General features: G+C 38.0%; 1 protein-coding gene across 7 annotated transcripts in view; it reads right to left on the bottom strand.

Moving 5' to 3' along the window:
• Positions 1–14,685, bottom strand: part of LOC140950289 (uncharacterized) — a 402,419-nt gene extending 387,734 nt beyond the window's left edge. Inside the window, exons 1-10 of one of the 7 annotated variants that reach the window (XM_073399511.1) lie at positions 14,106–14,540; positions 10,792–11,187; positions 10,179–10,421; positions 9,053–9,304; positions 8,384–8,490; positions 7,844–7,902; positions 3,956–4,200; positions 2,294–2,395; positions 1,993–2,011; positions 111–177 (exon numbers count right to left, since the gene is read on the bottom strand). In XM_073399511.1, the coding sequence (XP_073255612.1) occupies positions 111–177; positions 1,993–2,011; positions 2,294–2,395; positions 3,956–4,200; positions 7,844–7,902; positions 8,384–8,490; positions 9,053–9,304; positions 10,179–10,421; positions 10,792–11,187; positions 14,106–14,169 (1,554 nt within the window). In that variant the 5' untranslated portion in view covers positions 14,170–14,540. Of the gene's footprint in view, positions 1–53; positions 178–1,992; positions 2,012–2,293; positions 2,396–3,955; positions 4,201–7,843; positions 7,903–8,383; positions 8,491–9,052; positions 9,305–10,178; positions 10,422–10,791; positions 11,188–14,105; positions 14,541–14,561 lie in introns of those variants that run through there. The other 6 variants (XM_073399513.1, XM_073399514.1, XM_073399512.1 and 3 more) reach the window with 6 other exon arrangements.
• Between the last annotated feature and the right edge of the window lie 259 nt (positions 14,686–14,944).

The following is a 14,944-nucleotide window of genomic DNA, read 5'->3' as shown; positions in this document are numbered from 1 at the left end:
TCCCAGGCGATTACAAACTCGACGAAATAGCGTGTGAAATGCAAAACACTCACATGCTATGCAGGCATTTCCCCTTATTTTCTTCAGCTAATATTGACAATTCAACAAACCTTCACAGGCTTTTGTTCATGGGTGTGTTCTTCTACCGCGCTGTGCTCTATTTCATTTTCTCTGGCCCTGTTAAAGAATTAGTAAGAACGAATAGATAAATTGAAAGAAAAAAAAAATAAGAAAGAAAAATAGTTCGCAAACGGAATTTTAAAGTATAAATTATGGGGGTAAATTGTGAAATAGTCCGCTACACCCGGAAATAAGGAAAACAGAAATTACAAAAATATATTGTACACATGTGAGTTTTACCTAGTTTATAAACAAGCGTTAAAACATCACTAATTACGGCGAGAATTTCATCTTTCTAGATTTATGTTATTGGGTCCCTACAATGACATTGAGAAAAGCAATCAGACCCATCGCAGCAATAGCAATTATTATTAGATCAAAATATTCTTACGTTTCTGATTGGCTCAAATGACAGAGTATATTCTTCATAACCAGCTTTGGAAGACATTTGCGATATTTGGAAAATGACCTCAAGAGTACGGCTTTAATGCCAGAAAAATAGACTACAACCGAGAAACCCTGTGGCAGAGGTAAAGCAGTACCAAATGGAGGAACATTTTACACGTTTCGCGAAGAAGAAGAATACAACTCGCCCGGATGACATGTGCATGATATTTGAAGAATATCTGCAAGAATTATCATGCCTTGATATCCTTTTTTAGTATATACTAAAACAGTGGATTGTGTTTTTCGCTCGCTCTGATTGGCTACTCAATATCCTGCACTATTCACTGATTCACCTCCAGTTCCTCCGAGCGAGAGATGCCAAACTCGCGTAGGTTGCGAGCAAAATGCTTTCCCAGTTTGCTGCCGTAACAAACTAAGAAATTTCACAACTAATCAAGCAAGCTATTTCCGAAATACATGAAGAAGGTGACGAAGTTCGGTTTGGAAGTTTTAACAGGTAAAGCTTTGTCTTTTTGACTTGAATAGTTATCGATAAAACCGGTGAAAAAGTTTTTTGTTTACAAATGCAAATTAAGCTTAAGTCTTGCGTTACTTTATTTAGTTGACTTGTTCATAAATAAGCTTAAAACTAAATTTAATAATCTTTTTTTACAGAATGATTTTAAATACAAACAGAATTCACAACTCCTTTTGAAGAGACTTCCCCGCAAGAGCTAAACAAACGCCTTCAAAAGTTTTATTTGTCGCTAAGAAAATGCGACGACCGCGGCCGTTCGGCCATCGCCCGCCAAAATTGTAATCGTTGGCAACAGTAAATGAGTTAAAAATCATCATTTTGTGCTCAATTATCTCACTGTTTTAGTATATACTAAAACAATTATTCACCTCAGTGTGGGTGGCTAGTACGGGATATTTACCTCGCCGCTTCGCGGCCTCGGTAAATATCCAATACTAGCCACCTCCACTTCGGTGAATAATTGTTATATATCCTGAAATTGAGACGAAACAGGGAAATGAAGACAGGAACTTTACATCGATCGAGGTAAGCTTTAAACTAAGAATGCATGGGCCACTTTCAAGGTGGCAAAATTTGACTAAAACTTCCAGAAGTCATTTATCAACAATAGCTCTACTTTGCACAAGAAAACAACAATCTGGAGGATTCCAGAATAAAATGGCGTCATGTTGCCATTGTCTGGACTATTATTTTGAATTCATGAATTCTAATCGGCTTCCGCTGAAGATCGAGGAGGCTTTTATCCATCTGAACCTTTCACTTCGGCGCATAAAACCCTCCTCGATCTCCATAATCCTTCAGATCAAAATCAGCCTTATCTAAATATTTTTCTCCTAAACTTCTTAATAGCGCCTTTATAGTTAACATATGTAATAAACAAAAGGAATATCTTGGAGAACTGTGACAAAACATACAAGCAAAAAGCAAACAAGCAAAATCGTACTCACAATGCTTCGCTTCCACCTTCTAAATCATGGAGTAGAACGTCACGTGCGCAAGTTGATGAAACGATGAGGATAAAAAGAAAAGGAAAAACGTTAGCAGCTATTTGAACAAGAATAATGAGCTTTCGTTATTTGAAAGATGAAATGACAACCAAAGGGCTTTTGAAATTTGTTAGGGGATTTTGCAATCTCTTATGATATGTTCGAAGCCTAAGCAAGGCTACTTTATCTTTTAGTCAACTCAGCTCCTCTATGCAAGCTTCAAGTAAACATGGCTAACAAATTTTAAACTATATCTACTCACTTTTGTTGTCCTTCCGCAGGCAACATATAAGAAGCACAATAATGGCAATCACCAACACTGCTCCACCAGCAGCAGCGCCAATTATTATCCAAGGAGGTCCAGCTACAAAATAAAGTGAAATTGCTGTTTATAAATTTAATGATAATGATGATAATAATAATAATAATAAATTGTTTGTTGGTAATTTAGATCTATTTAAAATTATCTTTGATTGACCGCATCTCCTAACTGATTTGCATAATATCCTGACAATGGGAAGCTTCTTTACCGAGGTCTTCAAAGACAATGTACACTTATAATGATCTAGTGCTGTTCTCATCTGGTGGGGGGGAAAGTAGCCATACTCGACCTCGGTTACTCATGTTACAGAAACATGATTAACTTACCTATATAGTATATCTCGAAAACATGGGTACTAAAATGAGAACCGCGGGAAATTTGCTGTTAAATATTTCCTATATTGTAATAGGAACGGAACTGTCCCTGTTGACTTATTGTTGCAGAACTACTCACAGAAGCACTGGGATTACCTCTGATAGTAGCTGGGTAATCCGAAGCGACTAATTCTATGGTTAATTTTAGAAAAAATGAGGATTGGGGTTTCTTTGGGGCTGTACGGTTCCTCTTGGAAACTTTGCACCGATTTTGCGTGTTTATTACGAACACTCCTTGAAAAGTCGATCTCGTCAGGCCGCCATTTTAAAAGAAAGTGAGGTCTTCCTCTTTCTTGGAATCATCTTTATTTAGCTCGCCGCAACCCTATGCAGTTCCATCGTGTAAGACGGTGGAAGAGCCATCGTTGGATCATTCTTCGCTCATAGAGCAGAAAACGCTCATAATACTTTAATGCAGACTTTGATTTTGCCCTCAAATGCCCAACCAGCTACTCTTTCCTTGGCTTAGGCTCGATTTCCGGACCCGAGAGACGGCGGAAATCGAGCCTAGCCTTAGCTCCTAATTGTTTGATCAAAAACGTATGTCCCGTAGGGCGTTGAGATCGTTTAATAAAAGTCTTCTGCTAGAGGCGGGCTTATAAAATTAAAGGGAGGATTGGGGCATTTTTGTCTTCACTTAACCTGACAACCAAAGATTCAGTGGTTGTGTGTGGTTGTGATTCAGTGTGTGTTGTAATCTCGCTAGTTAAAACTTGTTGCTTTAATATCGTGGGTGACAAATTACTCCTTAATTTTGACGTAAAATTACAAAATTGCCATGGAAACGCCCCGCACGTCTCAGAGCCAAATTGGTTTCAAAGTTTTAAAATGTTATGAATGATGATGTCAGGGCATTAAAAGACTTTTTAGAAAACCTAAACACACGAAAGAGCACACCAAGTTGGATTCAAACAGGAGATTTTGTCGAAAAATTCCCAAACTTGTGAACTTACGCCAAGGTTGATGCTCTAAATTTTTCAGTGCGTGGAGTTCTCAATACCATAAACAAGTAAAAATACCACGATTGCGAGTACGTAAATTTGTCACCTATCATATAAGGTATTCAAATGTAAGCTCAATTAGTATGTATTTATTAGAATCAGGACAAATCGCGAGTGAAATTATTCCACAATTTCACTCTTCACCATTGGTTACACATACTAATTTCATACTTTAAAAGAAGTAAGAGTTAACTGATGCCATTGCCATACATATTTCCTTATCTTACCTGATGTGTCCTTATTAACCCTCTTTCCCGGAGAAATGGATGCAGTAGACGAGTGGGTAGCTATGCTTCCTACTGAAGGAGAAGTAGTGGGATTCACTTCAAATTCCTCAATAGTTTTGAAATTTTTTACTTGGTAACTACCAATTGCTCCTTTCTCCACTGCATTCTTTATTTGTAAAGTTCCTTCGTTTGTACTGACTCGATGACTGAAGTGCAGCACAAAGTACACGATTATACTGCCGTTCCTATGGACGGTAACAAAAAAAATTAACGTCTGGAAAACTGATTTCTGTGCAGTTTAGCCTAATGATAAATTAAGATCGATTTACGTAATTTTTACGTATAAAATAAGATGTAAATGTCAAATGTTGGATTGGGTATACATGGCTATTCTTGGATTGCAAGAGAGTTCCCCTTTTACAGCGTTCACAAACACAAACCTGCGATTTGATGGACGTCAATCAATCCTAACCTTGTTTACGCGTTGGCCAATAGAATATTCTTTCGCCGTTTCTCGAGCACTCGGAGGAAAATGTCGGCGTTTAAGCCGTTTTTGCTTCATGTCAAGATTACAAGGAGTACGAATTTGTGGAGTGCTTGTCGGAGGAACGTCGAATTATCGACTTATTTAAACACTGAAAGTTACAGCCACATCACAGGCGACCCAGACGTAGTATGTGTCACTGAATGAATATATTAATATTCACATGGACAAATTAATGCGATGAGTCGTCGAAACCCCCATGAACTAAAATAGTCCAAAAGTCAAAATATAACATAACAAAACTAAGATGCCTTTAACTGAACGTATCCTTGTCTTTCCTGGCCGGTTAAAGTGGCATTTTGTTGAGTTTTACAATTGTAGGTACTATCTACTAAAGAAGAATTAAAGGCTGGCTACAAAACAAACGGACCATCTCCACGCACCTTCACGCGAAGCGCTGTAAATTCGAGAATAATCGATGAATCCGCTCCAAATTGCCATCGGCTAATCTGCAGGTAACGTGTGCTCCTGCTTCTTGCTCGCTGGCTCCTCAAAACCCATCGCAACTGCACAATAATCGCTCGCTCATCAACAAACACTGTTGACTTTTACGCTTCGATATGACTGCAAACTACCAGGTTTAATACGCGACGTGAATATTCAAGGTTAGCGACCGCGTCCGCGCGACAATGCAACACTTGCTTTGGAAGAGATGGTACTATTGCTTCCTGGTCAGTGGACACTGAGCGAGGGTCCGCTGCGTTAGTTTTGACCAGAAAACAAAAGGCGATCGCGCGACCGTCCGTAAGTTTTCAACAGGGCGGCCCTGGTTTTCAAGTTCGAATTCTTCTAACGTTCGCTGTCACAGCTGCTGTCACATTGTTCGTCCAGCCGCTTGAATAGGTTCTTGACTCTACTGGACCTATTTGCTTAGTTTAATTAAATAAACAGTTCTTTCCAGAGCAAAGTCTTTCTCCACAATATGTTGTCCAAACTTGTGAGGGAGCACGAGGATTTTCCGCCCAGGAAAAAGGCAAAATCTGGCCTCGGCTATGCAGCTGAATAGAAGATACAGCTGAAGATATGGTAAAGTAAAATTTATGTGCGCGATATCTTTTTTTTATTATTATTATATTTAAAACTCGGGGGCACCCAACGACGATTTCCCCCTAAATGCATTGAAAACACATTAAAGGCTGTCCAGAGTACTTTCCATCTAAAAATGCATTCTAAGCGGTGCTAATACATAAACTTAGTCAGGAGGGCTAAAAGCGAAGCTCTTGATAATATTTATAGTTTGCTCATTTACTACTGTAAATATAAAATCATGTAATGCTAAGTGGAGAAGGCACAAGACAGGGGCACCCAACGACTGTCCCCTCAAATACATTGAAAACACTTTTTTAGCTATTTATAAAGTACTTTTAGCTCTATACAAATGCATTCTAAGTGGCGCTATAAAATTTGTATCTCAGTGTTCGGCCATTCTAGGGGGACGTGAGTCTTTTCGAAATTACGAGGAATTCAGAATTATTTTCCGAAAATTTTAGATGCAATTTAACGTATTACGAAGGAGATAATTTTTCAGATTCCTTCTTTCATCACATTTTTGAATCCGAAAATTTTAGGATTTCTTTTTACTCGATACAAAAAATAGCCTAACCCGGGGAGTGAAATGTGAAAAATTAAACTTCAGAAAATCGTAGGGAATTTATTAGCAAGATTAGATGAGCTTCGAAAATTGTACATGAATGGAATGGTCATCTAGAAATTTTTAGCCAAGTGAAAGAAAATTCTAGGCAAAATTTGCTTCTCCGAACAGATATTTTACAGACATCATTGGATGCCCTTGACCAGAACTGTGAAAAACAACAATAGGTCTAATTGCAGCACACTTTCTTGTACATTTCCTTGCCGTTGATTTGCATGACTGCAACGTGAAACGTCCAGAAAACTTCCTGGTTTTCATTTTTTATGGAGGAAATATGGTACATGTTCTGTTCCACTGCCGCTCAATTTTTTTAGCTCCGCTATAAAATTCGTATCTGTTCGGTGATCCTAGGGCAAATTGGATCTTTTTGAAAATTACAAGGGCTTCAATATTATAGTACCATCCCTCCCATAGCAAGTGTTGCATTGTTGCGTGGACGCGGTCGCTAACCTTGAATATTCACGTCACGTATTAAACCTAGTAGTTTGCGGTCATATCGAAGCGTAAAGGTCAACAGTGCTTGTTGATGAGCGAGCGATTATTGTGCAGTTGCGATGGGTTTTGAGGAGCCAGCGAGCAAGAAGCAGGACTACACGTTACCTGCAGATTAGCAGATGGCAATTTGGAGCGGATTCGTCGATTATTCTCGAATTTATAGCGCTTCGCATGAAGGTGCGTGGAGATGGTCCGTTTGTTTTGTAGCCAGCCTTTAATTCTTCTTTAGTGGATGGTACCTACAATTGCAAAACTCAACAAAATGCCACTTAAACCGGCCAGGAAAGACAAGAATACGTTCAGTTGAAGGTATCTTAACTTTGTTTTGTTACATTTTGACTTTTGGACTATTTTAGTTCGTGGGAGTTTCGACGACTCACCGCGTTAATATTAATATATTCATTCAGTGACACATACTACGTCTGGGTCGCCTGTGGCCACATAAGCTTTCTAATACACGCTGGCGACGCGACTGAATTCTTGGCAGTTCAGGATTGTATTGAGTATTCGATAACATGAAGAATGATAACTAGATCTGCAGGGTACAAAATTCATTTTCGAAAACAGCCTCCATTCGTAGGAAACCTTTATCCCTTATCGGTGTGATATCTTCCGTTTGCTTGAAATTATGCGGCGCGTGTCCTTGGTAATTCGTCCACGGCTCCCGTGTTTTCATACAATCAAATAAATACAGCTTGTGAATAAACAACCTGAAAACCATTACGTTAACTATAGAGAGTATTTCGGCTATTTCACTCAGCTCGTAATTAGGACCTCGTTGTTTTAACAATGTAATACTTCATATTAGTCAAATAAATAAAAGTAAAAACGCCGTCGTCATTCGAATTTATTCTGGTAAGTCTTTGCTCTTCGTTCAGCGACGAGGGAACCTTCTCTGTCAGAGCACGTGAGAAAACCATGGAAACAGTTGATTGAAGTCCACGAAAACTCAGGTTTTAACCACAAAGAAAAAACCATTCGAGGGCGCCTGTTAGTGGTAACCGCTGTAAAATGTTGCGTAGTTGTGCAAACAGAAAACCAAAATAAAACGCATTTATGTGCCCACTCTAGAATAGTCTACAGCAATCGATCTAAAATAATCACAGTGCCTCGATATGATGTTGAAGAAGCCTGTACTCAAGGCTTATTGATCACAGCTGAAATCCCAAATAACTAAACAATTCGCATATTTACTAACCTGTATTTTAGAAATTCTGATTTATCAAAGCCAGCTGTATTGCTGTTCAGTTTGTCAAACTGAAAAGAATAGAATGTTAAGAAATTTTAGACAAAAGCGTCCGAACCAGAACTCAGAGGGTCGTGAGTTCGATTCTCACTTGGAGATCAGAAATTATTCTGAGTTTTCTGGTGTCTGAATTCTCCTTCTTCTTTAATACAATAACATAGCGTAAAATTTGGCTTGCCAATCCTTCACGAAAGCTTATTTTGTTTTTCCAATAGCTGCATCGAGGTTAACCTTATAGTTACGCTTTCCATCGAATGAAATTAAAGTATTCATTTTCTAAAGTTTAACTTGACAAACGCCTATATATAAGGGAAGTAAATATAAAACGATGTAGGAATGAATTTTCGATTTAAAAATGTAAGGCTGGAGGAGAAGAAAGAGAAAGAAAGTACAAAGAAAGAGAGAAAAAATAAATGAACAAATGAATGAATGAACGAATGAATGAACGAACGAACGAACGAATGAATGAATGAATGAATGAATTGATGATACCTCTTTTTTGAAGGGTTCTGCAAACTCTTTTGCAACATCACTGCTTATGTCCTCCATGCCCAACTTAAATTCGCTATCAACTGCTAGTGTACCATAAATCTTAATTCCTAAAAGGTTGGAAGAAATGACTGGTGATCTTGATTCAAAACCAATGATACCATGAACTATCATTTATTTAATTTCAACGTAAACCCTTCTCTCAAACCAGTTGATTTTCATTAATTATTTTCACTGTTAGAGGGGAGCTCGTTTATCTCAACCAGACCAGCACCCAACGTCTTCAGCTACTGAGCTTTTGTTTCACGTCTGCAGATATAGATATAAACGTCTTCTCGCAAAAAGGACCTTAAAACTCCCAAGCAACGTCTTAAAGCATTTTCACTGCCTGACTTTTGCAGAAATTCTAGCTGGGAACTGTGATCTTCAGGCATGATTTTGATTTGAAGCCAGGTCTGTAGTGTTGGCTTCACCTCGCCCTTCTGATTAGAGTGTAAAAAACAAAACAAAAATTCAAAGAAAAATGTTTGTTGAATCGGTTGAACCACTGCATATATCAAAAGCAATGGTTTTCGTCATATGTGTTTTTGTCCTTTTTCTTTTGAGGTTTCCTGGAAAGGCATGCACGCTGTCAGTAAGTTGAAGAAATATAAAAAGAAAAGAACAGCTTACTTCTGACTAGTACAATAATCGAACGATCGTCAGACCCAAGTTTATTTGTTGCTGTGCAAATATAATTTCCTCCACTACTGTCATTAACTTTGTGAAGCCTAAGTTGTCGGCCATCAGCAACAACGGCACCAGTTGTATTCTTCCAAACATAACTTGAACTGGGATCACTCTCTGCTAAGCATTCAATAGTAACGCTTTCTCCGGCCATTATTTCCCAAGTATCGTTTGTTGGTGAGGTAATTACTGGAGGGGCTGAAAAGGATAAAAATATAAACATCAGTGTCATAGTTATCTACGAAAGTCTGATTGATCGTCTCCAACGTGCTAAGTTGATCTTCAGTCTCTTGAGGGCTTATGAACCTTTTTCGGGGCTACTTTGGAAATTTTATGCCTTAATTTAAAAATCCAATCCAAAGATCTAGACTCCCAGTACTTTGATCTGGATCGAACCTCACCGAACCATCACCGTGCTTACACCATCGCCCTTTTTTACCACTAACAACTTCCTCAATTCCTTGAATTCTCTACCTCTTATTACTTATAAAAATAACAAATAATAAAAAAAGAGTTTATTTCACTTTCTTGCAGTTAAAACATACTGAATAAACAAGTGATATATACAATGGGAAAAATACAACGTAACTTTAGTTCTAGGAGTATACAATGACTAGTAATCATGTTTAAGAATATCTAAATGTAAAAATTCAATATTATACGACTGGTTCAATGTCATGTGGGGAAGACAAGTCAGTGATAAGTGAGAAAGACAATCGTTCTGACCGAAAGGTGTTTTTATAATATCAAAGTACATATAAAACTGAGTATCCGCACACAATTAAACCCAGAACAGTTATCTGTCTATCATCACAACGCTTAGCCTGCTTAGCTGGCGGGGTTGTTTCTTTTATTGTTTTTATTTCTTTTGTTGTTTTATTTTTTTTTTGCGCGGCTCCGCCGCCAGAAACTACACTACAGCACTCGCCCGCTAATCCTTCGCAGGATTCACAAAGTTTGCAAAGGCTTGGTATCATATTGGGATGGATACTGCATTGTACGCCTATCCCTTAAAACAAATATTCATGACCCTACGGCAATGCGGTTTTAACTGCGTTTATTACATACTCACTCTGAACAGTAAGAGAGACATCCCTACTGACTGGTTTGCCAAATCCATTGTCAGCAGTACATTTATAAGTTCCCTCATGCTGTTTACCACTTATATTCAAAGGCATCCTGACAACGCTGTCGTCAGACACCCTTGTCCAATTGATCGTTGGTGCTGGGTACCCAGTGGCTTTACAGTCAAGGAGCACGGTATCCCCTTTATTTACTGTTCTGTCAGCACTAATGTAAGTGATTACTGGAGTAACTGTCAGGTGAACAACACAGAACCATAATTAATAGCACGTACCACAATCAGCAAAATATCATATGCAGTTAACTATAACAAAGAGACCAATAAATATAAAAAATGAAATAAGCGCCGAAGCTTTTTTCTATCTTTATACAGACTATAAAGCATGTACTCGTGAGCGAGCTTCACAGAAACCATGTGGAAATTTGATGGAACAGTTCCAACCAATCATAGGGCACGCAAATAAGAATAAAATCAAGAGGAAGCCTGATTTTTTTAATGTGATTTCCGGCTATTACGATGTAAGTAATTTGGTATGGGGATGTTGCAAAATTTTAAATACTACCCTTTTTTTCATTGAGATACCAATACTAAAATATCATACCTATGACTTCAATCCTCACGTTGTAAGCCCATGTATTTCCTCCCTCTTGCATCCTGCACTGAAAGGTAGCATTTTCTTTTTGCGTTATCCTATTTATTGTCAACGTAGAAAATTTACTTGTGCTATTTAAGCGGAATCGAGTACTGTAATTGTGTCTGTTGTATAACGTAGAGGATGCATCTATGACATCTCCAATGTCATCAGGAACGCCAGAACCATGACGAATGCTGAACTGTTTAAGCCGTATGGTCTGACTACCCAAAAGGTTGTATTTCCACGTTACTTGATAATTTGTAGTCCCCTGCAACACTCGAATAACAGCAGTTTGAACGTTATTGCTTCCAGCCACCGTTTGATTCCATGCAGGAGGCGGGGCAGTCCATACAAAAAAAGCATCTGCCAAAAAAAATAAATTGTTTATTCGCTTTTTCAAGATGACAAAAGAGAGAAATATCAATTTGGTCATTTTATCTGTTACTTCACCAGTACAGAATATCTCAGTTTCACAGAGATCTTAAATGAAACATTCCAGTTTCATTACGAAGCTGTTTCATCTGTATTTTAATAGAGAAATCTAATTGCCTTGTCTGTGCACAACGTTCAGTCTTTTTATCTTCTCCACGGATATTGAAAAGAGAAGGCAGAAAAAGATGCGGTATATTAAAAGGCGTCTTAAGGTCTTTTGGAGAAGGCTGCGGGAGAGAAGAAGGGAAAATGCCAATGAAAGCAACTGACCCAGTTACACAGTTTTTACACACATGCTTTTTTTGCTTTGGCTTTCAGTTCAAGGGTCATTTTTTTCTTTTCTTCTGTTAACAAAAAACGTGAAGAATCTGACTTTGAGATACAGCCCCTCCAAATTTTTTTATGCCGTATCTGTCTTGTTCGTTTTTTGAATCACACAAGTTTTCCGCTGATTTATGTTTGGCTTAATCCATCAAGGTTGGTTAAACATTTGACACCCCTCTGGACTGTTTTTTTTTTTTTCTCTCTGAAGTGAGTCTTAAAGGGGGTTATATTACGAGGGAGTCCAGCTCCCTATCCTCACCCCCTCGCGATTCGCACCATTATTCCCATTATCGCCGGCTAGTTTGCATGAAGTACTCAGGCTATAAAAAGCACTAGTCTTACGCTGCTTATTCATTGCCACTAAACAAATTCTCGTGTGTACGTTATTACTTTATAGCAACATGTTAATACGATATTCGGTTTTCCCACATCAGATTTATAATCCATTGTACCGTTTCCACTGATGCTATCTCGTAGTTTGGATTAAAGCACTAACTGTCCATCAACCAATCTAAGCGGATTTTTTTAAAAGCTAGATGTGCTACGTTTCAGCGAACAATTGCTTGCAAATTTTGCCCACAACCATTATTACCTTAATCCATTTAATGTCCAGTAAACTAGGACTAACTAACGCAAAAATAATAATAATAATGATAATGATGATGACATTAATAATTTTTATAATAATTCTAATTGTAATAATTACAACAATAATAGAAACCATAATAATCATAATAATTCATACTGCACATATACTCGTTCACTAGCCGCTTGCCCTGTTCCAGGCGTTCAGACAGTAGAGCGCGGGAGAAAAATTCACGAAGACAAAAAAAAAAAACGACCGCTCTCTACTATCTGAACGCCTGGAAGTATTCGTTCACACTCCATGTTATACACAAAGCCCGGATTTCACTCTGCACTCAGAGCATTCTCTATCCATACCGGAGTAGACAACTCACAGTGCACATTAACGCCAAAAGACATTGATAATAGGGTGATAGTACAGTGAAACCTGTATTAAGCGGACACCCTCGGGGAAAGCTGTAGTGTTCGCTTAACACAGGGTGTCCGCCTAATACAGGTTTCAATAGATAACGACATATGAGGTGTCAAATGCCATTCAAATGAACAGTGGAAACGTTTCGAATACTCCCAGAGACTATGACGATATACGTTTGCATGAATTTCTTTATCAAAGTGGACCAATTGATCATAGTACCTTAAACATAGATTGCAAATCAAATTTGAAGAAATCAGATGAGTGAAAAAAGCTCTATACAAACAAAACGAAATAGAAAACAATACTGTACTGGGAAACTACAATTCGAGGCAATCTTTAGCATTTCCGGTGTCTGGCATGTTGGGTGGTGGAATATAATTACAAGTGTCCGTTTAATACAGGTAGGCAACAATAGAAATAACCATTTCAGGTACTTTTTAGGTGTCCGCGTCCGCTTAATAGAGGTGTCCGCTTGATAAAGGTTTCATTTAAAGTAAATAAGGGAAATACATTTGGGGACTTCGGCTACTGTCCGTTTAATAGAGGGTGTCCGCCTAATACAAGTTTCCCTGTAATAAAACAATTACCGTTAACACTGATAAAAGTTGCAGTGAATTTTGTTGGTTCTTTTGGGTGGGGACGTAATCTTTGAAGCTTAACCCTCCTGTCGGAAATTATTAATTGAAATATATTTCATTGCACGTCTGTTTAGCGCTTACAAATACTGATTACTATTTCAGTTTCCTACAAAGTCGTTTGTTTAACAACAGGGAGTACGTAACCATAGGACACTAAAAACACTGTCTAAATAAAACAATAATGATTATCACAAAATAATACTTCAATAATCTCCTACCATTCTAAGAAAAAGCCAATAAAAAAAATGAAATAAATAAGTTAGCTGTAATCAATTATTAGTCTATCTAAAATATTGCCTTAGGGAATGATAAGAAGTGAGTCTTTCGGATAAATCTCTGAATAGAATGAGGCCCAGTACATTCGCTAATGTAATACTGAGTGGATTCGCCTAGCGAGAGAAACAAAGATTGCCCACAGTTTCTGTCTCAAAGGACTAATCTACTTCAAATAGCTTAGCAATTTGCGTTCAGTTGGATGAACACCTTTGTCAATTAAAATACCGCGTGTTAATTTACGTTGAGAGGAAAATGTATCAGGCGGCAGATTCTCAAATAGAAACGAAGCCATTCGATAGCTTTAACGAATTCAAAGGATCCTTTTATCTTTTTTAAGTCAAATATTTAATCATAGTCCGTGATGATGGGCAACAAATATGCACACACGAAATAACCGGATTATTCCCCTTTTGTTTCCACCACGTTAATGGCGCCTAAAAGTTAGAGAAGTAATCATTAGAGAAATGGTCACGTTTAATCATGTCAGTCCAAGGAGGCTAATTTGGGCTTCAGTCACATATATTCTAATTTCTCAATTACAAAGTGGCGTGAAAGTGACATATTCAACGAACGTCTATATTACATGAATAAGTCTACCGCAACCTACCTACCTGTGTACTGTGAAGATAAAATAACTTGCAGCAATAACGAAATGAAGAGCGCACAGGATATCATGGCTGCTGTACCCAATTTTTTGCTTCACGGTGCTCTAGAAAAGATGTTTACACTCTGGGTCTCACAGAAGAATAGACAATAATGCGATGACATCAGATGAAAAACGTTTTATCCAAACATACGGATTGCCAGGGCAGAAACCAGATTAAGACACCGCGCAAATGTGACGTCGATCCTCAATCTTTTTCCGGAAATTCTCATGAAATCGCACTTTCCCGATGAAATGTTCCTGTAAACGTTTCACACAAGCGAAGATCCGTAGATTACACTGAAATTCGCAACGAAAACAGAACCTAGTGAGGGAGAAAGTGAGTGAGTGAGGTTACTGAATAACTAACGATTGAGACTACTCGGACATTTCAAAAGGGAAAAAAATTCACACAAGGTCTTACACAGGATTAAATATAGCGTAGCATTATATTCCACCCGGCGTAAAAAATAGACAAATAAAACTCTCTGTAATAATCCCTAAGAAATAACAATCGGCTTGATAAGAGAAAACCGCAGGGCGCCGAAGAGTATTACTTCTTTCTGATTGCCCTTCGTCATTTCGACCATTATAATTCTTATAAAATTCGTTCGCTTGACATCTGGGCTGCATTATGCGATATGTCACTCCTAAAAGGGTAAGATGACAGCCACGTCAAATAAATCAGCTTAACGAATACAAGCTATGTCTTGGGAATTTTTGCCCACTCAGTGTCAAATACCTCAAACATTGCGTATATTTTTTAAAAAGAAAAAAAATTGACGTCTGGTGAAAGTGCTGCCGATT

Source organism: Porites lutea, chromosome 10, assembly GCF_958299795.1.
Source record: "Porites lutea chromosome 10, jaPorLute2.1, whole genome shotgun sequence".
In the NCBI taxonomy this organism is placed as follows: Eukaryota; Metazoa; Cnidaria; class Anthozoa; order Scleractinia; family Poritidae; genus Porites; species Porites lutea.
Note: the sequence above shows the minus strand (reverse complement) of the source record. Positions and strands in the feature narration are given on the sequence as shown.